General features: G+C 51.4%; 2 protein-coding genes across 2 annotated transcripts; one reads left to right on the top strand and one right to left on the bottom strand.

Moving 5' to 3' along the window:
• Nucleotides 1–674: 674 nt before the first annotated feature.
• LOC113922341 (keratin, type II cuticular Hb1-like) lies at nt 675–7,370 on the bottom strand. The gene is made up of 9 exons (XM_035729249.1): nt 6,987–7,370; nt 4,576–4,784; nt 3,905–3,965; nt 2,888–2,983; nt 2,504–2,668; nt 2,160–2,285; nt 1,686–1,906; nt 1,491–1,522; nt 675–980 (listed from the first exon to the last, which is right to left on the bottom strand). Exons 1-9 carry the CDS (start codon nt 7,368–7,370, stop codon nt 805–807), a joined length of 1,470 nt encoding a protein of 489 aa, XP_035585142.1. The 3' UTR covers nt 675–804.
• Nucleotides 7,371–20,332: 12,962 nt separating this feature from the next.
• Nucleotides 20,333–25,734, top strand: LOC113921571 (keratin, type II cuticular Hb1-like). Its single transcript, XM_027592394.1, has 5 exons — nt 20,333–20,462; nt 21,865–21,990; nt 23,526–23,746; nt 24,730–24,761; nt 25,242–25,734. The coding sequence occupies exons 1-5, from the start codon at nt 20,460–20,462 to the stop codon at nt 25,415–25,417; spliced, it is 558 nt and encodes a 185-aa protein (XP_027448195.1). The 5' UTR covers nt 20,333–20,459; the 3' UTR covers nt 25,418–25,734.
• Nucleotides 25,735–26,627: the final 893 nt, after the last annotated feature.

Here is a 26,627-nt window from a genome sequence, read left to right as displayed (position 1 = left end):
CCTCCCAGGGCTGGGGCTCTGCTGGGGAGGGGGCACTGGAGTCCTCTCCTGCTGAGGGAGTGGGAAGGCTGTTTGCCCGCACACTCCCCTACCCCCAGGTTTTGGGCTGCCAGAGTGCATTTCTTGCTGCGAGGACACGTGGCTGCGAACGCCTTGTCTGTCAGCCTCCAAGGGGCAAACACTGGGCTGGAAGTCCACGCGTGGAGGCACAAATGGGAGATTTTCTGAGCACATTATATATGACCCATGAGCTTTATTGGAACCGTGAAGACTAAGCACGAGGGAGAGGGAGCCGAGCCAGCCAGGGAAAGATGACCCCGTGGAGCTGCAGCCTCAGTCATTGCAAAGGTTCGGGAGGCAGCGGAGGGCCGGTGGGATAGCAGCACGGCCACACCACCCACAGCCGTGCACAGCCGAGGACCCGGGCCAGTCTGTCCCTTAGAAGCCACAGGTTTCTGCCAGGCCAGGCCCCCGAGCAGCCTGAGTCAGAATGGGATCTCCCCACAGGGCCGCAGGGACCCAGGCATGCAGCCTCCTGGGCGGGGGGTGGGGGAGGTGGGAAGGACGAGCAGCAGCTGCCAGCTGGGCGGGGAGCCCGGCCCTCCCCGGAAGAAACCGCGAAGAGCAAGGGCGGGGGAAGGCGGAGGAGATGCAGGACGATAAGGCTGTGCCGTTGGGCCAGGTCGGCGGTTGGTTCTCCGAGCCCTTCCGCTTCAAGCCCAGGGACTTTGGTTGCTCCGGGCCCCACCTCTGAAGGCAGGGAATGTTCTCTGGGACAGCGGTGTGCTGACCGAGCGGGAGGTGCTACGCGAACCGCACCGAGGAGCTGCTGCTGCACCTCTGGCCGCAGGGCGCGCACATACCGGTGCTCACCGCCACGTTCCCGCTGCAGGGGGCGCTGCACACGCTGCCGGTCACCGGCCGCGAGCCGGACACGCAGAGGTTCCCGCAGACCACCCCGCCCCGGGAGCTGCTGACACCTGCAGGAGGAGAACAGGGCTTAGTCCCCTGCCTCCTGGCCAGCACCCCCTTCTCTTGCTCAGAGCTCCTTCCCTCCATTTCTATTCCTCCCTACCCCCCAGGCAACCTCATTCCGCCCCACCCCCACCCCGCACTCCTTCCGGCACTCTGGCCTCAAGCATCCTTGATAAACTCTTTGCCCAGGTCCTCCCTATAGGCAGAAATAGCTATTTAACTTGTAATCATAAGTAGTTATCTAACTTACAATCATTCACTGCCACCCACCCCCTTCCTTTCAGGGTTTCAAAGATAGCCTGTGCTGGCCTCCTGTATTTGTAAATAAAATTGCGCTGGAACCAAGCCATACGTACTCCGTAGGTGTTGCTTATGGCTGTAGCTTTCACATTACAGTGAAAGTAGTTGAGACGGAGCCTAGGTGGCTCACAAGCCTGAAATATTTGCCATCTGGCCCTCCTGCCCACCAGGAACCCCAAGCCCTTATTTCAGAACCCACAGTACAGATTACTTACACACATTTACAGCACCAATGCCCTCACACAACCTTGTAGGGAGAGCAAAGAGACAAAAATTAGTTGGGGAGAGCAACCCTTGCAAATTCCCTCCTCCACGCAAGCTTGATGCAAAGGACATGCAAATATGCGCCTGGATCAAAGCACATTTTGTGGAAATTGAAGAGCTATTCTTCCCACATATGTGGGCCCCACCTGTGCTCCTCGCCCTCCAGCAGCCGCCTGTAGGTGGCGATCTCGATGTCCAGGCCCAGCTTGGAGTTCATCACCTCCTGGTACTCCCTGACCAGGCAAGCCATGTCCTGCTTGGCCTTCTGCAGGGCGGCCTCCAGCTCCGCCAGCTTGCAGTGGGCATCGCTCAGAGCCGCCTCGCCCTGCTGCTCCGACTGGGTCACTGCGGCCTCCAGCTTGGAGTTCTGGGGGCCCAGAGGAGAACAAGGTGGGTTATGGTCCTGCGTCTCTCTGTCCATTTCCTGGATGTGTCCACTCTCTCCCCTCCCCCAGCTGGGGACACCCCAAGAACAGGCCTCTCCCCTTCATCAGCTGAGTCTCCCCCAGGGACCACAACCAGGATGCTGGTCAGGCAAATGGGCTGGAGCATGAATGGTGAGATCCACTGAGGACACACATTGCCTGTGTGACCCTGGGGAGGCCCCAGGTGGCCCTTACCTGGCACTTGGCATTCTCAACCTCAGCGGTCAGCCTCTGGATCATGCGGTTGAGCTCGTTGATCTCCTCCTTGGTGCGGCGCAGGGTCTCCCCGTGCCGGATCACCGTGGCCTTCATCTCCTCACACTGGGTGGGGAAGGGGGGGTGGAGGGAGGGGAGCAGAGATGCTCCTGAGGCTCAGGATATGTCATCCCACTGAGCCCCACAACTTGCATATCTGCCACCCCGTCCTGAGAGCTGCCTGCCCTTCCCTTATCCATCCCATCTAGACAAAGACCAAAGCCCTTTTGGCATCCCTCCTGCTGGGGTTCTGGGAAGGGGGAGTTGCAGTACCAGGACTTCACCTTGCTGCGGTACCAGGACTCAGCCTCAGCCCGGCTGCGGCTGGCGATGTCGTCATACTGAGCCTTGATCTCGGCCACAATGCAGTCCATGTTCAGGTCCCGGCTGTTGTCCATCTTGACGATGACCGAGGTGTCTGAGATGTGGGCATTGAGAACGCGGATCTCCTGCAGACGGTGGGGGGTGGGAGGATGGAAGGATCTTGTTTACACCCCAGCCTCACGCACCACAGTGTGGACCCAATCTTCTCAGCCCTTCCCTGGTCTCCAGCCGCTGCCCACATGGACTGCAGCCCCAGCCCAAATCCCTGGCCAACTCCAGTCCTAGACCAGAGCCCCCTCTTCCAGGCTGGCTGCCAGTCTTCTGCCTGGCCCGCGGCCCCTCACCTCCTCATACAGGCGCCGCAGGAAGTCAATCTCCTCAGTCAGGGCCTCCGCGTTGGCCTCCAGGTCTGACTTGCGGAGGTAGGCGCAGTCCACATCCTGAAGGGGAGAAGGGGGCACGGTGTCTCATTGGGAAGGCCACACAGAGCTCTCCCCACCTGGGAGGGCACCCGCCGGGCTGGGCAAACTCCCTGGAGACCCTCCTTAGCTGTTCATCCTAATGCCCGGTATCGTGGCATTGGTGGGATCCTTTATACACTTAGAGGGGTCAGGAGCAGGTTTGGGTAAGGGAGGGGACCGTGAGGTTTCCAGGCACTTCCCCTGGTACCTACTGGATGATTGCTCCAGAATCCACACCTTGCACTACCACTGAAACTTAAGCTCTGGTGCAAAATGGGTCCATTCTAATGATGCCCCAGCCCTCTTTCCCACCTCAGGGAAAGAAATCTAGATCTGTGGTCAGAAGAAGTCTCAGGGATCAATTCTGCCTCTTCCAAACCAGGGCAACTCGGGACAAGACCCTTGACCTCTGCGCCTCAGTTTCCTTACGGTAACCCCTGCCTTCCTCCTATGGAGATGGTGGGAAGGACGTGGGAGGGGGTCCATGTGATGGCATTTGTGGCAGATCAAGTGTAAGGGGTGAGGAACAACAGGACTGTTCAGCCAGCCTTCCACAGCTATTGGCGGCCTGAGGATGTGGCCACCCCCTAGCATTCAAGGGCTCTTTCGCTCACAGTGTTTCGGAACGCCCACTCTCTGGCAGGCACAGGGCAGGAGGAGGTGGGAGGCCATCGGCCAGATGGGAGTCACCTCGGACGGAAGACGAGAGTGCCCTGCTTGAAGCAGGTGGTGTGCTCCGATGCGGGGGGCCACCCTGGGAGGACTGGGGCGTGGTGGGGGTCGGGGGGCTGCTCTATGTGATTCTGGGGAAGTCGCTCAGCCTCTCTGAATTACAGATCGCTCCCTCCTGCCTCTGCCCTGCTTTCTGAGCTGGGGGGCAAGTATTCCGGGGTCGCTCACCTTCTTCAGGGTCACAAATTCATTCTCAGCCGTGGCCCTTAGTGCTACCTCCTCTTCGTATCTGGAGATAAAGGGCACAAGGTTCAGTGGCTAGAACTTTAATAGGCTGGGATTTGAACAGAAAAAAGAGAATGAAGGCCCAGACAAACACATCCCAGGAACTGGATCTTTGGGAGGTAGGCAAAGAATCAAAAAGTGTGTTGTCCATCCCTGTCTTCTGGGCACTCATCCAACCTGTCACCCAGGGCTCTTCCAGTTTCAGGGGCTCTCATTCCTGATGTGGGTGGTGACTGGGGCTGGGGGTGCCGTGCACATTTTTGTAGGCCTTCTGTTTCTGGATTGTAATTCCCTGGGGGGGGGCAGGAAGCCCATACGAGTTCTGGCGCCCCCCTCAGCCCTCCCCATCCCGCCTCAGGGCCTAGCATAGCACCTGGAACAGAGTAGATGTCAATAAACGTTTGAGGAATTAATGAAACCAACGCATAAGGACGAGGTAGCTGGAGCAGCTGCCCTCTCTCCAATGTGTGAACTCCCAGAGCATTTGTCCTCACAGGCTTCCTGTCACTGTCTTCTTCCTATTGGAAAGTTCCTCTTGTGGTCTAACCTGAATCTATCCTGCTTTGGCTTAATCCCCTTTCCTTTCTTGAGACTATCCTCCCGGCCGCACTCACTTCTTCTTGTAGCCCTCCATCACTTCCTGCACGTGGTTGAGCTCTGAGGCCAGCCTCCCGCTGTCGGCCTCCGCGCACTCGGCCTCCCTCCTCAGCGTCTCGATGTAGCCCTCGAACAGGGGCTCCAGGTTGCTGTCGCAGCACCTGCGGTTCTGGTAGAACTGCCACTTGGTCTCCAGCAGCTTGTTCTGCTGCTCCAGGAAGCGCACCTGGTGTGCAAATGGGAGATAAGTCCGTGGGAGAAGCCAGTATCCCCAGCCCTCCTCAGAGAGCAGGTAGGGTCAAGACTGAACTAGCAGGGAGGTATGCAGAGGAAAGGGGTGGACAGCAGGGCCCCTGCTGGGCTCCCTTGGCCTGACGAGGCACCAGAAGAATCCTTGTTTAAGCCCGAGTGAGGGTCTGTTCAGGTGGGCCTGGATGGGGTGAGTGAGAAACTGAGGAGCATATGGGCTGTTCTGGGTTATTGTTGGGCTGGGGGTTGGTGACAACCAAGGAAGGCTTCCTGGAGAAAAGCAACGTAGAGCAGGGTTGGGAGCGATAGAGGAGGATGAAAGCCTTTCACTATGAGCTCTCCCAGGACAGGGCCTATGTATGGTTCATTTACCTCTGTCCTCTGTGCTCAGCCTGAGGTTGAGGAGCATTTGTTTGCATGGAAGGTCAAGGTGGGAGGGCTACCTAAGTGGGGAGGTTAGAAAGGGCAGGCTCTCAGCAACCAGGATGACTGGGGCCTGAGGAAGCCCGGGGGAGGGGGAGGTATGGTCTTCAGTGGCCTAAACTCCTGTGTTGGATGCTAATCCGTCTCTGCAGGCCAGGCAGTTGATGTGAATAGGGGAAGGTTCTGAAAAATGGGGAGTGTGGAGACTGTGGGAAAGTGAAGCATGTGAGCCTTTACTGGAAGTCATTCACACTGAAGACGGGCAATGGTGAAGACATATCATGCAGGCAGAGAGGATGCCAGCAAACAAGACAAGCCCCCCCCCCAACCCCCGCCACCACCGCCAGTGTTCCATTGCTCAGACATTTTAGCTGGAGTTGAGACATTACCTTGCTTTTTAGCCCTGGTGTCCTTCTAGCCAACCTGATGAGTGCGGCTGGGAATTCCCTACTTGGAACTTCCGGAAATGGGGACCAGGGACTGCTGATTATATATGGGCTCACTTCAGGGGGTCTTAGCTGACAGGGCTTGTGCTGTGGTAGGGAGTCTCATGGCTGCCTTAGCCCCCATCTTGCCTTCAAAGTCGTGGCCAGCTCACACACTGTGCCGCACGTAGCTCTGGTGTGGAGAACTCTGGGGCCAAGAGAGGGAGCCACTGCCCAGTGTCACACAGCTGGTCAGGAGAGAGACTGGATGTGAAGCCCAGACAGGCTGTTCCTGTGCCAGTACATTGTCCACGCTCCACTCCCTGGCTACCTTTCCTGGGTGTGAATGTCAGCACACTCGGGGTGCAGTGCCTGCTGAGATGTACAGGCTCCCACTGGAGGGGAGTGCGGCAGCTGCCCCTAAACTTTGGACCCTCTAGCCCCAGGGTCCTGGACAGCTGGAGAGAGCCTGGGCTTGGAGTCCTGCTCTGCCACCCACTCTCGATGGGCCCGTGGGCAAGCCCCCTGCCCTGTACCCCTGTCTCCTTTGTCTTCTGTGTACACTCAAAAGGCCTGGTCTGGTGGCAGTGATTCTCAAATATGAAACCCTCACAGGCTGACTCCAGGATTTGCCATCCCCTTGTACGATTTTACTCATGATTATCTGTAAGTGGATTTGCTTAGCATTTACACTTAGATAGGGTTCGAGGGCCAACTTTATATTACCACCATAGTTGTAAAACCAGTATACTAGGCATACATAAAAGCAAATCATAAAGCATTAAATTCTAGCTGAAACTGTTGTTCCAGGCAGCTCTGAACCTGAGGCTTGATCTCTTTATTAGAACTGGAAGAACAGCAAGTATTAGAGGGATACTGAAGACCATTAGCACTTAATGAGATTTAACCTTAAGGATTGAAAAAAACATGAGATGAATTTTCCCATCCGGTGTTTCAATGGTATTTAATGCTTTAATGTACCACCTAAAATGATCACATACAATATCAGCAGCCCCTATCCCCATTTCTAGAGATTGGCCTGGGAATTCCAAGGTTCTCCCAGGACTTCTAGGCTCACCAAGAGTGTGAGCAAGGACATCCCCCTTGTCTGGACAGAGGCTGTGTCTAATAATAGTGTTATCAAATCAGGAGCTGCTGCCCTATACTCATCTCCCTGTGTCTGTCTGTGCTCTGGATGTGCATCCATCTCCTCCATCAGACTAGGAGCTCAGCTGGGCCACATCCCTACTGCCTCTGACTCCACCCTCAGTGCCCCAGCCTGAGTCTGAGCATAGGTGGAGTTCAGGAACAGTGTGATCAAGGAAACCCACCTTGTCGATGAAGGCAGCGAACCTGCTGTTGAGGCACTTGATCTGCTCCTTCTCCTCGTGCTTCACGCACTGCGCATTGGGGTCGATCTCCAGGTTGAGGGGCGTGAGGAGGCTCTCGTTGACCGATACGGTGGTGATGCAGGGCGGGCTGGGCCCGCACACGCCGCCGGAGCGGTAGCCGAAGCTGCGGCCGCAGGAGCCGGCGCGGAAGCTCCCGCAGACGCTGCGGCTGCCAAAGCCCCCGGTGAGGCCGCGGTAGCAGGAGACGCCGCGGTAGGGGGCGGCCGTGATGCAGCAGCGGCCGGGCCGGGGCCCACACGCCGACATGCAGCTGAAGGCGCGGACCCCGCAGGGGCCGCCGAAGCGGGAGGAGAGGCAGGACATGGTGCGGCGGCGGCGGGCGGCTGGAGCCCGAGGCCCGCTCTGCGCCTTATATCGCGGCCCACCGGCCCGGCGGGAGCGCGCGGCCAACGCGTTTACGAGCTTGGAGGTCTGCCCTCGCGCCTCTTCCAGGCGGGAATCAAAGCGGGCCCGGCCGGCCGGCCGCCTCCATAAAACGGCTTCATATCCCGCCCGCGCTTTATGGGGCCCCGAAACGCCCGGTCACGTTTGCGGGCAGTGCGCCCCGGACTCCCGGCGCCCCCTCTGCGCCCCTCGGCGGGGACTCGGCCCCGGGCGGCGCTGGATTAGCGGTTCGGTCCGCAGGCTGGGCGGCTGGGCACAGCGAGCGCCGCTTGGGTCCCCGCTGGGCGCTGCCGCCTTGCAGGCAGGGCAGCCCGGGTCTCCCGCGCAGCCCCCCTTGGCGTCGGGGGCGAATGTGTGTGTGTGTGTGTGTGCGCGCGCGCGCGCGTGTCCACGGAGAGGGGTCTCTGAAGTCGGTTCTGCTGATTCTTGTCTTGACCTTGGACGAGTGACTAACCTTTTTGAGCTTCAGTTTCCTCATGTGCAAAGTAGGAATAAATAGTACCCATCTGCGAGCTGTTGGCAGGACCTAATGACGTAATGGACCAGAAAGCATTTAGGGCCCTGCTGAGCACTTAGTTAAGAGCTCCATAAATGTTTATTTGTTTGTTCTATTTATTCTACTATTGTTAATTTGCCATTCATCCTGTCTCCCTTTGGGCAGAAACTTTATCTTCTCTTTTTCTCAGAACTCAGCTCAAAGCTCCTTTCCTGTGAGTGTCTCGCTCTCACCCCCCCAGCCCCTGAAATTGCTTCTTGTACCCCTCTCCACTCTCCCAGGGGAGGGGAGGGGCGCTGCATCAGCGGAGTGCCTACAGGGTGGGAGGGCTCTATAATGCATTATCTTATCTTTACCCCGAGGGCATTCTTTGGAGGTCAGTGTTATTGTGCCCATTTACCTGATTGGGAAGGTGAGCTCAGAGTGGTTCAGTGACTTGTTTAAGGTCAAGCACAGAAAGCTCTATAGAGGAACAGATTCAGAATCTGAAAGGAGGCTCCCAGCCTTCCCCCACGCTGGCCCCTCTGAATGTCTGGGTCTTTGGGGGCTCAGTGAGGGTTGAGTTCTTCTCTTGGGCAGGGATCCAGACTGTTAGGCTTTGGGCTCTTAGAAGAATAGGCCCGATCTAAAGCCTTCCCCTCCACTGGTGCTTGGTCATGGCCACCAACTCTAGAAGGCCATAATCCATCATAATGGAAGTTAATTATATGTCCAATTACGGACAGAGGAAACCAGAATATGAACTCAGCAGGCAGCATTAAAGAAAAACATGCAAATCATCCTTAGCTTCCTTTGCTTTTAAACATAAGTTGTTATTATGCCAAGGGTAATTAAATCCTGGAACTCCAGAAGGCATCATGGCCAGCTCTGCCTGGCAACCCATTTCCAGAGAGTGCCCCTTGGCCCCCTCTGCTCTCTTTCCCAACACTCTGGTGGACTTGAGTCCCTTTGGTCTAGCCTTGACTTTGCAAGGGCTTCAGCCCAACCTTAGTGCTGTCCTCCGTGGAAGGTGGAGTCCAAGAGCGCAGTGTCTTGTGCTTTAGCTAGGGCTGCCAGTGGTGGCACTGTTGGTTTCAGTACCAGGTAGTCTTACTCCAGTTTTCTCCAGGGAATAATAGTAGTATTGGAGAAGTCTTCCCTTGGTGGCTCCCTCACTAGAAGAAATGGAGTTACCCTGAAGCATGGAGGATTTAAATTAGACTTATAGAGGCCCTTAGGTGATGCTTGCTGGGACCTCTTTCTGGGTTTTGGTGGGTGGATGGAGCTGACTCTTCTGAGAGTGTCCCCAAAGGGAGCCCTTTGAAAGAGACTGTCTGGAGAGTATGGCCCTGAGCTTGTGGTTTAGTTGAGGGAGAGACTCCTTGTTGGGTGGGGGGTGAGAAATCTTGAAGGCACCTGGGAAGGGGTGACGGTGAATAGGCAGGCTGTGGGTTTCGGGCATCCGGATATTTGGAACCCTCCCACCACATCCACAAACTTAACGCGTCCTGCGGCATGAAGTAGCTGAACAAATACTTTTTTGGTTGGGTGGTTGACTTGGCCATGTCTTGGTGGGGGTAGACACAGTCCCCCTCTGGCCCTGCCAAGGGTCAAATATCCGGATGCCTTGAAAACTTGTCCTCTGAGGCCTTACCCATGGATCCCCTGGGACGTTTTTCCCCCTCAAAGCTTCCAGGAAGAAACCATTCCAACCCAGATTCCCTTCTCCTCCTGAATTGTCTCGCAAAGTGTGGAATCCACAGACTTTGGTTGACCTTGATTCTTTGGGCACCCTCAGTACCCCAACTGTGGAAGAAATGCTGCCAAGCCTTCAGAGTTACCTGAGTGTAGCCCCATCTTGACGACGTTACCCTAGGAAAGAGGAGAAACGGCGGTGAAATCCCCCAAGCCCATAAAGGTGACAAAACGGCCACTCTACATGGTGAGGCAGGTGGACCCAGGTGTGTGAGTTTCTAAAAGGGAGGGGCACTGAAGGAGGGGTCAGAATCCTCTTCTTCCTCTGGCTTTATCTCTTCTAGCCTAGCTCGCCATAACCTGTGGATCATCTTGCGTTAGCTCCCCTAATGGAGTCCTCAAATCCAGCTCCCATATGACCACTCAAAGAGCCTTGCTGTGTCACGGCCGTCCTCTGCCCTAACCACGTGCAGGAGGGGCTGGAGGGCTACAAGAAGTGAGTTGGTGGGGAAGGTTTGTTTTCTTAGAAGGGGTTACATGATGTGACAACTGGGAGCCACCAAACCTACTGGCCCTGGAAACTTCTTCCTTCATTAACCCACTTGGTGCTTTTATCAGCATGAGAGACAGTGACAGGCAGACACATGAAGGGAAGAGAAGCTGAAATATCAGCTAAGAGCCTTTCCCCATTGCATTAGGACCTCAGGACAGGGGCCCTCTCCTGACTCATCCACCCACCCTGTGGACCTGCTCTGAGCACTTACTCTATTCCAAAATCATGCTGGGTACTAGGGCTGCAAAGAAAAGACATCACCTCTGCTCGACTCTTTACACTCACTGGATCCTGTTGCTGTTTTCACCCACCTTCCCAGATCTAAGCTCAGGCAATCAGCTTATTAGAGTAATAAAAAAAAAAACAACAACCCAAGATCTTTAAAATGAGTAATGCTTATTTACGTTAGAGAAATGTACTCTTAGGGATGTGGGTGAGAGGGATATTTCAGAAATCGTGGGGGAGGGATGTGATAGGTCATGTTGGGTGGTCTCTCCTCCCTTGCATTACTAGCCAAATCTCTGATAATTTCACTAGTTCCAAAGCGCTTTCCCTGTGGAGGTATGAAGAAGGGGTCACTTTGGGGACCACAGCAGAGAATGAGCTTGTCAGAATCAGCCAGTGAGTGGGTCTGCCTGTGGCCACCCTCGGGGACATCCGGTACTCCCTCCTTCAGTTAAGATGCTCATATTTTATTTCCACCCATGGAAGGGCATTTTCCTCCTCACATCCCGGGAGACCCACAAGGCAGGAATTCTCTGGATCTTCCTTTACAGAGAGGCCCAGAGAGAGAAAAGAACTCCCCAAAGTCTCATACTATGTTTTGCTAGAGCAGAAGGGAGAACTTAGTTCTCCACCCCTCAGCTTCTGGATCTATGCCTCTGACATGCTTTGCAGGGCACGGAATGGGATTGGAGATCTTCCAGGGTTGGACTGGGGGAGGTAGGGTCCCCTTGAAAATCTCTGCAATCACTAGGAACTGCCTGCACGTTGTTTCCAGGAGGGGAACGGTGCCTATGTGCTTGAGGGAGACCTGGAGGCTGATGTCCGTGGGCTGGTGGAGGAGATGGGCTTCCTGAATGCCAGGTGGAGGAGGTGAGCACTGGCCGGGAGGACGTTAGTCATCCCTGTTCACTCTGTCCCAGACCAGCCTTTGTACAGAGGAAATGGACAGAAGGGTCTGCAGGCGTGAGGGCTGTGGAAATCGTGGCTCTGGGGCATGTGCGTGTGTGTGAAGGGGGAATGTGAGCAGTGTTCTACTTGGCTCTGGATGGTATAGGTGACGTGAATGGCTGTTGGCCCCCACAGGACACGCGGGTCATCGACGCCCACATCTCAGACACCTTAGTCATCATCAAGGTGGATATCAGCCCGGACCTGAACATGGGCTGCACTGTGACTGAGATCTAGGCTAACTATGATGACATTGACAGATGCAGTCAGGTTGAAGCCAAAAGCTGGTACCTCAGCAAGGTGAGAGGCACAGGACACCTGCCTCCTAGATATGACAGTGGGAAGGATGCCAGGCATATATTAACAAGGCCTCTTTTGTCTGGGGATTCTGAGCCTTAGGATGGTAACAGAAGGGCAGACAGCTCTCAGGTTACAGTGGCTGGGCAGGGCTGCCACGTATGGTCGCACAGGCTGAGCACTGTACAACCTACCAATCATCTGTGGTGTCTGAGTGTATGGGAAACTGCATCCTAAGCCTCAGGACCATCTCTGCTCCCCTCCTCCCCCACCCCACCCCCCTCCCAGTGTGAGGAGATGAAGGCTACGGTGACACGGTGATCCGGCACGGGGAGACCCTGCGCCATACCAAGGAGGAGATCAATGAGCTCAACCGCATGATCCAGAGGCTGACCGCTGAGGTTGAGAATGCCAAGTGCCAGGTAAGTGTCATCTGGGGCTTCCCCAGGGTCACACAGGCAGTGTGTGTTCGCAGTGGATCTCACCATTCATGCTCCAGCCCATTTGCCTGACCAGCGTCCCTGGTTGTGGTCCCTGGGGAAGACTCAGCCGATGAAGGGGAGAGGTCTGTTCTTGGGGTGTCCCCAGCTGGGGGAGGGGAGAGACTGGACACATCCAGGGAATGGACAGAGAGACCCAGGACCATAACCCACCTTGTTCTCCTCTGGGCCCCCAGAACTCCAAGCTGGAGGCCGCAGTGACCCAGTCGGAGCAGCAGGGCGAGGCGGCTCTGAGCGATGCCCGCTGCAAGCTGGCGGAGCTGGAGGCCACCCTGCAGAAGGCCAAGCAGGACATGGCTTGCCTGGTCAGGGAGTACCAGGAGGTGATGAACTCCAAGCTGGGCCTGGACATCGAGATCGCCACCTACAGGCGGCTGCTGGAGGGCGAGGAGCACAGGTGGGTGCAGCCAGGGTTGCTGGGGGCAGCGCAGCATAGGCCTGACCCATTGTTTGCTCCTGGACTTCTCCAGCGCCCGTTTCTTCTGCTGCTGCCATCTTGGAAAACTTCAGGGCCCCTCCCAGCCCTGAGGAGAGGCTAAGGAGAAGAATTTTAGCTGAGGTCCACTGCCTGATTTCTAACATGCCTCTTGGGACAGTGGCTGGCTGGTAAATGTTTAAGAACTGGCTCTCAGAGGAAGAAAACGCCCCTATTTACAGTACTTGCCAACTTCAGTGTGTAAACTCTTCGTCATGGCCGACTGCGACTTCAAGGAGGGTGGGCTAGAAATGTGCAAAACAGGCTCTGTGAATTGGTTCCAGAACACCATTGGTTAGAAAGCAGGAGAAAAGGAGGCCTCAAACAGAGAGGGCAAACAGAAGATACTCTTATTGTACTGGGGAGATGAAACAGCTCAGGGAGACTGGATTGCTCCCGATCAGCTAGCCCATCGGTGTGGGTGGGGCGGCAATCCGGAGCTGGATTCCTGGGGGCAGGTAGAGGGGTCTCTGTGGCCTACTGCATTTGGCAGTTCCCACTTCTCAGAGGGATCTGGGAGAGCCTGCCTCTTATGTTCTTTTGGGACAGGGTTGGAGGGATGTTGAGCCTTTGGGGATGCTGCACCCCAGGCCTTCTCCTCTGACCTTCTGGGGAATCTTGAATGATTCCTTGGGCGACTGGGTTCCGAGCTAGTGACCACGTTACTTCTGTGCCCACACCTAACACTGACCTTGTCTCTCCTACATTAGGCCGTGTGAGGGCAGCAAGTGCTCTGATTCTGGCTCTGGAGGGAGACATTGCAGTTAGACAGTGGGAAGAACGTTTTAGCTCTGAGGGTGGAGAGACCCAGGGAGAAGGGGTTTCCTTCATTTCCTGCCTCACAGTGATGACGAGGGGGCTGGATGACAGGTCATGAGTGGACTAATTCCTCACACCATGCTTGTCCGAATGGAAGTCTTAGTTTCCCATTGTTAGGAAGCTCGCATTTTCTCCCTGTCCAAGGACACTTGTCTACTTTCAAGATGTCAAATATTTTCTGGACTAAAGTGTTTCATCAGCTTGGTTGTCCCCAGGGAGGTCTTCCTGAAGTCAGTGATAGAAGAATAGATTAAGAAGGGATTGAGATTAAATCACAAGATGGACTCCCTTCCAGTAAAGGGTGGGAGTCCAGGGGACAGGCCACAGGGAGGCTCATGTTGTCTTTCCTTACCGTTGGAGATGTGGATGAGCAGGAGCCACCCCATCGGCGTGGGTGCTCTTGGCTGGTAGGGAGGGTGTTCTAGGTGGTGGCGGGGGGCTGTTTGGAACCAGCTCCCCATCCCCGCCAAAGGTTTGGACTTGTTATTATCCCTGTGCCAGTGTGGTGTGAGCAGCTCTCAGGCAGAGTTGTATGCGGGGACCTTTCAGTCATCCATCTGTTCCGGTGGCATCAGATACTGTGGGATAGGAGCTTGTGGCCGCAGCTGTAAGAAGTGTCAAGCTGGCTGGGCTTGATGAAACACCAGGCCCCCAGCTCTCTCACCCTCCCTGAGGATCCCGGCTGGCCCTCTGCCCGACCCAACCGTGGTGGTGGGGTGTAACCGCTTCGTCTCATCCTGGCCCATCTTCCATGCCGTCCACTTCTCATTTCTTGTTGTGTGGGAGTTTCCCTCCTTGTCTCCTGTCTCCCTCAGGCTAAGGAAGGATATTGGGAGGAGAGGCACATGGATATATTCTGTTGGAGGAATCTGGGCCGCTTGACTCATGAAGAGGACAGTCCCTCAGCCCCCACCCCTCAGTCTTGCCCTTCCCCAAACTCTTGCTCTTCCCTTCCTTTCCCAGAACTTCCTTCGCTCCCTGCTGTTGGTGCTTAAAATAGAGTCACATGGTTCCTGTCATGCTTTCGATCTTTCTGTCCGTTATTTTTGTCCTGGAAAGGGTGGGTGGGATTTCCAGGAGGGCATTCAATGTGGTGGGGGCTGCTAAGGCCATGCCAGATATTTATTTAAGTGGGTGTCAAGGCTGGGGACATTGAGGAGGGATGTTCTGATGGCTCAGGACTCCAGAGGGAATGCTCCAGTGTCAGGAAGTGTCTGGCCCAGTGTTGCCTTGTAGTGGGCACTGATCGATGTTAAGAGAATAAATGAATTCATCTCTAAGGCTTCCAGTTTCCCACAGGGCATCTCCACTTGAATGTTGCACTGATATTTGGAATTCAAAATGCATTGAAATCACCTCGTCATTTTCCCCTGTACTGATGCCCATTCGCCAGCTTTCCCTCTTTTTACCAATTCTTTCTAGTATTCCAGCTTCAAACCCTTTGATAGCATTTTCCCCACCCAACAAGTCACAGAACCCTGCCTATTTTTTCCTTTGAAAAATGCCACTGGGAACTTCTTTTCTTGCAAAATGTCAGACTAGGACCTCTGAAAAACCCTTTTGTCATTAGTCACTTACAGTTCTGAAAAAATATACTTAAAATATATTTAAATGCATCACTGAGCTAGCAAAAAGGTCTGGCAAGTTAGAAGGAGGAACAAGATGGAAATTCCAGAATTGCAAAGTACATTCATTGAAATGAAAAGTTCAATGGATGGGCTTAATGAAAGACTGAAGATGTCAGGGGTAGGGTCTGTATACTAAAGACAGATGAATAGAAATTTTCCAATCCGAACAACAGAGAAAAAAAGATCGAAGAAAAAGTAATAGAGCCTTGGAGACCTGTGGGACAGTATCAAATAATCTAGCACATGCATATTCAGGGTTCCAGAAGGAAAAAGGTGAGAATGATGTGAGAAAATATTTGAGGGAATACTTGGTGGAAAATAGCAATTTACAGATCCAAGAACCTTGTAGTGCCCAAGAAGACAACTGGCTGTTTGAAGCAAAAATAATAATATTGTTTATAATGTACGTAGAAGTAAAAGATCTGGCAACGATGACACAGATGATGGGGAGGCGGGTCAATGAACTACACTATTGTGAAGTGTGGAGTAGCACAGTATTAACTCCAAAGAGACTTTGATAATTAAGGATGTATAGTTTTAGTTCTAAAACAACCACTAAAAACAAATATTTATTATCATAAATAAAAAACATTTAAAAATGTTTATTTTTTTTAAAAGATTTTATTTATTTGAGAGAGAGAGAGAGTGAGGAGAGAGAGAGAGAGCATGAGCAGGGGGAGGGGGGAGGGGCAGAGGGAGAAGCAGACTCCCTGCCTAGCAGGGAGCCCGATGCAGGGTTCATCCCAGCACTCCGGGATCATGACCTGAGCTGAAGGCAGACACTCAACAACCTGAGCCACCTGGGCGCCCCCCAAAAAGATATTCAATAGAATAAATAATAATAAATATTTAAAAGTATTTGATGAACTCAAAAGAAAGCAGAAAGGAGCAATAGAGGACCCAAAAAACCCACCTGAGACAAGTGAGAAACAAAAAACAAGATGGCTGACTCAAATCCAATCATATAATAATTACATGAGAGGTTTATGTTAAAAACTAACCCCTCAATAACAGAAGACAAACAATTCAGTGAAATGGGGCAAAAGATATCAATCAACACTTTACAAAAGAAGATGTGTTAAGGGCCAATGAGCACATGGGAGCTTGCTCATCATTATTAGTCGTCAGGGAAATCTGCTATGAGAAAAACCCAACACCCAGGAGAAGGCTAACATTTAAGAGACCGATGATACAAAGTGTGGAGCAGTTGGAGCTTTCATGGAGGGTAAAATTGTACAGTCACCGCGGCAATTTCATGATTTGGCAATTTCTTATCAAGTTAAATGTCTACTACCAAAAGGCAAAGCAATTCCACTCTTGGGTATTTATTCAAAAGAAATGAAAAATAGGTTTACTTAGAGACCGGTACATGGATTTCATAGGGGCTTCATTTAGAATAGCCCCCAACCGGAAACAACACGTGAATGGACAAACAAAACTGAGATATATTTATACAACAGAATATGACCCAGACATACAAAAGAATGACCTACTGATTCATGAAATGACATGGATGAGCTGAGTGAACAAGGCAAACACAAAAGAGCACGTACTGAATGCTTCTATTCCTACGAAGTTCTAGAAGTGGCAATACTAACCTATGGTGGTGGAAATTAGATCAGTGGTTGTCTGGGATGGGAGGGAGATGGGCTGCAAAGGGATATCGGGGAACTTTCTGAGATGATGGAAATGTTCTATACCCTCATTCAGTTGTAGTAAAATGGGGCATGCGTTTGTCAAAACGTGTTGAACTGTATACTGACTATGTGTGCATTTTATTGTATGTATATTTTATCTCAACAAGATTAATAAAAATTAATAAAATGACTTAAAAACCCAGTCTAAAAAATATGCGAAAGACCTATATCTAGAGAAATATAAACATTATGTGAAGTGAAAGATAACAAAGCAGTGCTAACTAAATGAGGAGTTAGATCATATTCATAGATGGGAAGCTTCATTATCATAAAGATATTAATTCTCCTTAAACTGATTTACAGGGTCAATGCAACCATGATCAAATTCCAAATAAGGATTTACCTAAATCTTAACAAGTTGATTCTAAAGTTTATGGTGAAGAATAGCGATCAAGAAGAGTCAAGGCACTATAAAAGAAAAAATAGGATAATAAAGAATGAATGAGTATTTGCCCTTTCAGAGATAATTATAAAGATATTAATTCAATGTAGTATTCATGAAAGAATAGAGAAATTGACCAATGGAACAAACTAGAGAGCCCTTTAACTGACATATAATATATATATAAAAACATAGCATATATATTATATACATATTAGATGTTTTATGTATAATAGTTTTATTATGATATATAATACAACATACATTATATATAAAACATTGTACATATATTATAAACATATATGTTTCATATATATAAAATATATAATATATGTCAATTTAGGGGCTCTCTAGTTTGTTCCATTGATCAATTTGTCCATTCTTGTGTATATATATTACATAAATATATTAAATATGCTAACTATATATAAATATAAATAGGGTGCCTGGGTGGCTAAGTCAGTTGAGTGACTCTTTTTTTTTTTTTAAAGATTCCTTTTATTTATTTGACAGAGAGAGACACAGCCAGAGAGGGAACACAAGCAGAGGGAGTGGGAGAGGGAGAAGCAGGCTTCCCGCGGAGCAGGGAGCCCGATGCGGGGCTCGATCCCAGGACCCTGGGATCATGATCTGAGCCGAAGGCAGACACTTAACGACTGAACCACCCAGGCGCCCCAGTAGAGTGACTCTTGACCTCAGCTCAGGTCTTGATCTCAGGGTCATGAGTTTGAGCCCTGTGTTGGGCTCCATACTAGGCATGGAGACTACCTAAAAAAAAAAATACACACACACACACACACAACTAAAGTTATATGTAATATATAAAGTTATATATATACTTTATATATCTATAGCAGTATCTTTGATACGCAACAGCAGTGATCTTGCAGATCAGTAGTAAAGAAGGGACTATGCATTGGCTAAACACATGAAAAAAAAAACAGAACTGGATTCCTGTCTTCTGTTATATACAAAATCAATCCCAAGTAAATTCAAATTATAAATGTCAAATGCAAAACTTTAGAATTTTTGGAAGAAAAAGGTGGTGAATGTCTTTCTGACCTTGGCATAAGGAAGGATTTTTTAAAAAGATTTTTTATTTATTCATTTTAGAGAGATAGAGAGCACGAGAGCATGAGCAGGGGGACAGGCAGAAGGAGAGGGAGAAGCAGATGTCCCACTGAGCAAGGAGCCCGATGCGGGGCTCAATCTCAGGAGCCCAGGATCATGACTGAGTGGAAGGCACACGCTCAACCAACTGAGCCACCTAGGAGAAGGAAGGACTTTTATGCAAGGCACAATGAATGCTTAAAATGAAGGAAAAGGTGGGAAAATTAGACATTAAAATTAAGAACTTTTATTTATCAAATACGCACAAAGTGAAAAGACAAGCCATAAACTTGAAGGTGATATTCGTAATACATATAAGTGACAAATTGTAATGGAAACTTATATAGAAATATAAAAGCACTTAGAATCTAATAAAAATAAGGCAAAAAAAAACCCAAAAGAAAAAAATGGGCAAAAGAAAAGGAGATCCATACAGATAATAAACATTTAAAGAGATAGTCAGCCTCGATAGGAATCATGAAAATGCAAGGCAAAACCAAAAATAAGACTGTTTATATCATTTCATTGTTGAAAATTAAGATGTGTCAGAACAGATATGAATCTGATCAAAGTGTAAATCGTTATTACAACAGCTTTGGAAAATAATTTTTGTCTTGTAATATTGAACATTTGATCCAGAAATGGCAGTCCTACACGTGTATCACAGAGAAATCCTCACCTATGTCCATCAAGGGACATTCAGAAAAATATTCATAGCACCATCTTTATAAGAGAAAGCAAAACAAAACAGAGTTACATAGTGTTGTGTATTTATGTAATAGGATGCCATGAATCCTAGTGGAGGACTCCTTGTTCCATAATGTTAAAAAAAAAAAGCAAGTCCCTTTGTAAGTGATATCCTTAAAAAAAAAAAAAAAAAATGAAACCCGACCAAACAAGGAAAACTGAAAAAAAATTTTTTTTTGGATATATGCATGTGTGTGATATAACTAGAAGAAAAGAAAGCAAGGACATGATGACACAAATTCAAGGAAGTGGTCGCCCCTAGAGCAAGAAGGAGTGGGGGACAGGCTGGGGACGGAGTGTGCAGGCACATGTAAGTTACTAGTAACATTTGGTTCTTGTGCTCATAAGTGGGCTCATGGGTATTCATTTTCATTGTATTATTAAATACATAATAAAATCAATATACTATTTATAAGACATGAAACCTCATGGAAGGCCTAATTGAAAACCTAAAGATAAAACCAACAAACCTAAACAGAAAATCTTACCTAAAACATAAGGCCATAAATTCAATGTTAAGGTGAATGGTCAGGGGGTCAGAGTGCATCGTACGCAGTAGGAGTGAGAAGTTCTTCATGAAACTTATCTCTGCTTATGTGCATAAATATGTAGGCACGGATTCATGATATAAAATATATTTCTTACTTTGAGTGTTGTTAAAAAATGGTTTGACAACCAGTACCCTAAACAACCTCTTGTGAAAGCATAGCAGCAGATAGCTACCTAAAAGTTCCTACCAGCGTTATTAGCACAAAAACAAAAGTACACATGTGTACACCCGTAACAGAATGGAGACATAATCACATGCTGGGATACTAGACAGCAGTGAACAATAAATAACGCTACATGTGTCAAAATCTCACAAACAGAATGTTGGGGAGGGAAAAGCAAGTCATAGAAACAGTGTAATTCTATTTTTATAAAGTTTAAAGTTAGGCAGAACTAAACAATTGCTTAGGGATTCATATGCACATGATAATAAAGGACATGCTTCATACAAAACCCCAGGATCGTGGCTACTTTGGAGACTGGATGGGGTTAGGGACAGAGGATGCTGTGATTAGGAAGAGTCCCACATGGGGCTACCAGATAGATCTTCCTCATAGCACACCAAGGTGGTGGTCTGCTTGAGCACCTTCTGTGGCTCCCTATTTCTCACTCCGTATGCCCAAACTCCTTGGCTTCACACATTTCCTCCACCTGAAGGACCCTTCCTTCCTTCTCCTCCTTCCTTCACGGCCCATTCCAGCCCAGAGACCTCCACTCTCCTATCCAGGCTGACAGAACTACCCCTTCCAGCCCCTGTCAGAACTCTGCAGTTATAATAAGGTGAGGTCACAAAGCCCCCAGGAAGGAGAGGCTACGTCTTCAGAGGCAAGGATTCTGGGAGCTGCTTGGGCTGGAGCTGGGCTTAGGTGCTCACCGGAGGCTTGGAGGTGACTATAGCTCTCTTCATCATGGTGAGACTTGTCCACGTGGCGTGCTGGGACACATGGAATAAGGGGGGTCTTAGATTCTGCCCCGATCTGTTGGACCCAGTCAGGCACAAGCTTGTCTGCTATGTCTGCAGCTTTTGGGAATGGAAGCAGGAAAGGGTGGGCTGTGGGACGAGGGCAGAGATAGGCAGGAGATGATGTTTCGCTGATTGTTCATATCCATTTCCCACACCCCATCTGCCCTGGAAAGCAATTTGCACTGGGCTGGTGTGAACAGTGTCTGTTCTCTGGGTTAAAGAGTGTGTGTGACTTTATGTTCCTCCGAGTGTAGAGCAAAGAGCACGGGCTTCAGATGCAGTCCAGCTCAGCTACTGACTGGCAGGGTCACTCGTGGCCCGCCAGGTCCCTACTTCCTCGCACGGTAGAGGTAGTGAGCCTCAGCTCACCCAAGGAAAGATAATGGAGACAGTGACATCCACCTGGCCTACTTCATACGTGGTCATGAGCCCTGGTGAGATGGTGGAGGTAAAAGACCTTGAACGGTATAAGGTACCGTGTGTCGTCCCCAGCCCAGGCTGGTTATAGACTGGCATGTGGAGACAAGGCGCAGGAAGGGGAAAGTCCCCCTGGTTTTGTCCCTTGCAGACAGCACTCCCACCACAGTGGCCTTGCTTTGGGGAAGGAGCTGGAATCGGGATCCATGTCACTGATTAAGAGCATTCATCAAATTAAGGAAGATTCTTCCTATTCTTAGGTTTTTTTTTTTTTTAAAGATTTTATTTATTTATTTGACAGAGAGAGACACAGCGAGAGATGGAACACAAGCAGGGGGAGTGGGAGAGGGAGAAGCAGTCTCCCCACCGAGCAGGGAGTCCGATGCGGGGCTCGATCCCAGGACCCTGGGATCATGACCTGAGCCAAAGGCAGATGCTTAACGACTGAGCCACCCAGGCGCCCCGTTTTAAAAGTATTTTTAAATTAGGAATTACTGCTGGGTTTTTAAAAATGGTTTTTGTATTAATTGAGGTGATCACATGTGGTGCATGACCATAACTGATTTCCTGAAGTTTAACTACCGCAACACCCTAAGTGATGCCGGTGCACAGACTCAACAGCGTATCACCCTTGCGTCGTTGTTTTTGTGCCCTCTGCTTCCATTACCTTTGGCATCTTTAGATCTGAGAAAACGCCCGCCAGCGCACCCGCCAAGCGTGTTTCATTCTCTCCACAACCCTTGGGATAGAAAAGATTACCATCCCCATTTTACAGATGGAGAAAGAGAGGCCCAGAGAAGTTAGAGGATCTGTCCATGATGGATGGTGGAGGGGCTGGTACAGGGACCGTCTTGCTGGCTTCAGTTGGTGCCCTTGTTGGCTCTCCTCATCTCCCTGACCCTCCCCCGTTCTGGGCTGCCTCCACCCCACAGTGTGAGGAGGTAGAGGCGACCGTGCAGAAACCCACGCAGAGCCTGAGGCACAGCAAGGAGGAGCTGAACAGGCTTAACCGGGCCATCCAGCAGCTGACTGCGGAGGTGGACAGCGCTAAGAGTCAGGTGAGGGGTGGCTGCATGGGGGGCGCACCAGCGAGGGAGGAATGGTGGGAGGGTATCCATTATCATGTGACAACTAGACTGGTCAGCCCCCCTCCTCTGGAATAGATGGATAGAGTGTCTTCTTGTGAGTGTCTGAGCAAACGGGAGTGTGGCTGTGTGTGTGCATCATGCTGCATTTGCCTAGGACTCTGTCTTTGGTGTGGGCAAGTAATTAAGAGGTAGGTAAATATGTAACTATGTATGCTTGTTTGCAAATCACTTTTTATGTGTATGTGCATTTTTGCTATCTGTGTGTTATGTTTGTCCTACGGAGCATTAAACTTGAGCGCACCTTTAGAAATTGCAAGATTTTACCTAGAAATCCAGTTTTCTGGGTTCTCTTTAAAAATGTGCAGATTTGGCAACATTTGGCTAGAGAAGAGAGGCCTCTGCCTTCTCTGTCGCCTTCACACAGGGTCGTGCTCCTTTTGTGGGCCCCAGACCCCACCGCCCCAAGTTGCATCCTTTGACACAGAAGCGGAGGGCTCTTTGCCATTGATCATCATCTTGGCCGGCCCTGTTGTTATCCTTGCGGAAGACAAAAGGCACCTGACCCATGTCTCTCAGTTAGAGAAGTGAGAGACTGAAAACGTGCAAGAGGTCCCGGTGATTGCAAGAGAATGAGAATGTGCATACTTCTTTCTGGAACTGGATACTATTGATATATAGCTGACATTTGGCCTTTACCTTTTTGATGCCTCCAGCCAGGCCTCTGTAGGCATTCAGATTTGCAGCTCAGGCTCTAGGCCTTAGAAAGGAGAGGTTCCCACATGGATGCTCTCTTTCTCCCCACTTCTCTGCCTCTCAACCTCCTCTCTTCCCTCCCAGCCGCCCTGGTGAGCCCCCGGGCTCATGCTCTACCTGCAGAAGAAAGGGCATCTGCTCTCTGTTTTTTCCCTGCTTTCTGCAGGTGCAAGTGTCTCAGGCTCGGAGGGCTTCGCCCTTCTTTAGGAACTGATGGCTATGAGGAGGAGCAAGCTGTTCAGGTTCCAGGGGGTGGCACAGTGAATTGGTGTCCCTGTCACGGTTCAGTCTCCTGCCCGCCTCAGCTGTGTTGATACCTACCCCTCTCACCCCAGTTCCCTAAGCAGCAAGCGTTTATCATCATCATCACCATCATCATCATCGCTGTATTTCCGCAGAGACTATAGATGCTAGTTTCCTGCGAGGAAAGGATATTCTTCCAGTTAATTTTCCTGATGGAACAATAATCCCAGCATGATGTGCTCAGGAGCATTTGATGCTCCCTGGATCGTAGCTCCTATTGGAAGAGTCACATACTAGATGTGACAGGCTCTCTCTCAGCCAGCCTGGGCTGGCCCCAAGTCTCCATCCTGGGAGCCGAGCAGACACACACCGTATTTTTCGGAACAGGCAGGCCCTTTCCTCAATGATCTCTACTCCCTCACTGGCCCTCTGAGAAAGGTCTGGATCCTTGAAGCGGGGGAGGGTGGGAGCCAAGGATGTCCTGTCGGTGGTCTTCCCTTTGCCCCCAGCCCTGTGAACTAGACAGAGCCACGGAGCCACGAGCTCAGCAGGAGGAGGGTGCCTCAGACAGCGCCCAGGGCAAGCTGGCCTGGTTGGAGGCCGCCCTGCAGCGAGCCAAGCACGACATGGCGCGCCAGCTGCGTGAGTACCAGGATCTCATGATCGTCAAGCTGGGCCTGGACTTTGAGATCGCCACCTACCGCAAGCTGCTGGAGGGCGAGGAGAGCAGGTGAGGGCTGGGCGGTGCCTTGGATGTGGCCATGGTGAGGAGTGCAGGGGTGCAGGGAGGTCACTATCTGGGTCCTCACCAGCTGGAGAGGGGTGGGGAGAGATGACCTGGGTATCCAGGGACTTGTTCTCCTGGAGCAGGTTTCTCCCCACCAGCTTGAGGCCCTTTAGACAAAACGTTCCAGCTGATGAGCACCTTTGGCACGTGGGATGGGACAACTTGTGAAGTCATTCACCTGCAGGGGCAGAGAGCTGGGGTCACTCTGTCCATCGAGACAGCTGCAGGGACCAAGGCCCAGCCGGGGGGCATAAGGTCCCCCATGTAGAGTGCCTTCTCCTCAGTTCTGCCCTTCTCCCCCAGGCCTGGGGAAGGCAGGGTTTATGGGAATAGGTAGGGCCTGGCTTTTAACCTTAGGCAGTAGAGATCCAAGGGCTGTTAGCTCCAGCTGGGTACCCCAGGCCGAGGGGAGGGAAACGGAGCCCACTATGCAACAGACAGGCTGCATTTATTCTCTCCTTTCAACCCCACAACACCCCCCGGGGGAGAGGTGCTGTCAATCCCATTTTACAGATGGGGAAACTGAGTCTCAGGGTAAAGGACCGCTTCAAGGACACACAGGTAGAAAGTGCCTGGGTGAGGCTTGACCAATACTCTTCAGATAGTTGAGCTATTTCCTCTGTGGTGTCCTTTAAAAGGCCCCCTTTAAAACGCTAAGTTTAGGCCAAAGAAAGCATAGATCTTAGCCTTCTTGAGAACCTCCTCCAGGAAGTTATCAATAAAACTGACCTGTCTGAGTTTAAGGAGGAAGGATTGAGTTTAAGGTCCAGAGGAGTCTCATGCAAATGGGCTGTAGGGATCTGAGAGAACCAGACAGACAGATCTCTGCCTGTGGGGGAAAGCCAGGAGAGTTTTGTTTTGGAGAATGGGGATTATTATACCCAGGAGGTATATTCACTCACCTGCTTCCTCCTTCTCCCCTGCAGGCTTGGTCTGGGATTTGGGGCAGGGAACTTCTGTAAGTAAATAATAGACCTAGTTTGGGTTAGAGGAGTCAAACCTTATCCCCTCTCCTTTGGGTGTATTCTTTTGGGAAGGGAGAAGGGCTCTGCTTCCACTGTGTCTCCCTTTTTTGGGGGGACTCTTTCTTCTCGTGGGGGTAATTCTTTGTGTGTGTTGGGGGAGGATGTCTTGTGGTCTGTCCTTTTTGGGGAGGTTCTGTTGGTTTGTCCTGGGGTGTGGGAGGAGGTTCTGTGGGGTCTGTCCTTGTGGAAGAGACTGTTTCATTCTCGCGTGGGGAGAATCTGTGTGTCCGACTGCAGGGAGGGGGCATTCTTGAGTCTGTTTCTTGGGGGAAGAGGTCTGTGTATCATTGCTTTGGGGAGTTTGCACCTGTCTGGGCGGGGAGGAGGGTCTTTGCATTTGCCCTCTGGAGAGGAGTCTGTCTGTCTGCCTTGCGGGGCGGAGCGGCTCTCTCCGACAGCCACTGTCCTCTCAGCCCTGGGCAGCTCTCCCCACTGCGGGCTCGGCTCAGCCTCGGGCCCCGCCCGCCTGCCACCTCCCGGAGCGGGCTCCAGCGCCCTGGAGACGAGCGCCCCTGGCGGCGGCTGCGCGCTCTGCGGCTCCCCCGGCTGCCTGGGCGGCTTCGGCTGCGGCGGCGCCCGCGGATGTTGAACATTCCTGCCCAGCTCCGGAGAAATCAGAGACCCCTAGCTCCTGCCCCAAGGACTTGACCCTGTGCCTCAGACGCCCCCTCCCACCTGGCCTCAATTCATCTTTCCCTCTTGCTCCCCCCACCCCCCACCCCGGAGCGTAAAGTCTTGGAATCTCACTTACCGGGTGGTGACTGCCCTGTCCCCTGCATGAAGGTAGCGGGGACACTGTGCCACTGGGGGAGGCCTGGTGGCTTACCTGGACACAGTACCCTGCTCCTCTGACCTGCCCCCCACTCCTCTTTCCCTGAGACTCCTCCTTTGCAATAAAAAGTTCTTCAGTGGACTGAGCCCCCCGGGGCTGTTTGTGCCTGGATTCCTCAAGCTGTGTCCAGAGCACAGACGAAGCTGGGAGGGGGTTTGGGGGGAGGGGAGAAAAGGAGGGGACACTACCAGGAAGCAACCCTCCCCCTGTGGTGTGTGGGTCCACGTGACTTCAGCTGGCAGTGATATCACAGAACCAAGATCCTAAGGGTTGGTGGTGGTAGGGGTGGGCAACTGTGGGCCCCTGGGGAAAGTGAAAGAAGGGGTAATTCCTCCTCAGATCTGCTTATTCCCAGCCTCAGCCCCCCCCCCCTGCGGAGCACTGCCTTCATTCACCCCAACACTGGCTCTATAGACACTTACAGAATGGCCTCTGAGGGTCAGGTGTAGCGCTGAGTCAACAAGGCACTCTGGTTCTGGAAGGGAAGCAGGCCAGAAACCAGGAAAGCAGCCCAAAAGAGAATGGAGTGAGATGCAGATGAGAGCGAACCATTCTCTAGTGCCCTGGCAAGGGCACTTGAGCACGGGCCCTGGAGAAGATGGTCCTCGCAGATTGGGGCTGGGGAATATGAATATTGGGTGGCCCAGGCCTGGGTTCTAGTTTAACCAGTGACCTGATGGCGGGCTGGGAACAACATTACCTTGGTGGAGGAGGGCGTGTCTTTGGAATCAGACGGAGGGTTCCAGCTCTGCCTCTTACTTCTAGGTCTGAGGTGTAGTTTGCTCTGAGTTTTCACAAGGCAACTGGCCTCGGGGGGCGGGGGCAGAAGATAGGCCAATCTGGGGGGTGGGGTGGCCAGAGAAGGGCTGGATTTCTGGGCTTTCTTTGCCCCATAAGCCCAAGAGAAGCTTCCATTCGGTGAGCTCACATTCTTTTCTGTTGCACAAAGGGTTACATCATCAGCACA

The sequence above is a fragment of the Zalophus californianus genome, chromosome 9 (assembly GCF_009762305.2).
Source record: "Zalophus californianus isolate mZalCal1 chromosome 9, mZalCal1.pri.v2, whole genome shotgun sequence".
NCBI classification, from domain to species: domain Eukaryota; kingdom Metazoa; phylum Chordata; class Mammalia; order Carnivora; family Otariidae; genus Zalophus; species Zalophus californianus.
Note: the sequence above shows the minus strand (reverse complement) of the source record. Positions and strands in the feature narration are given on the sequence as shown.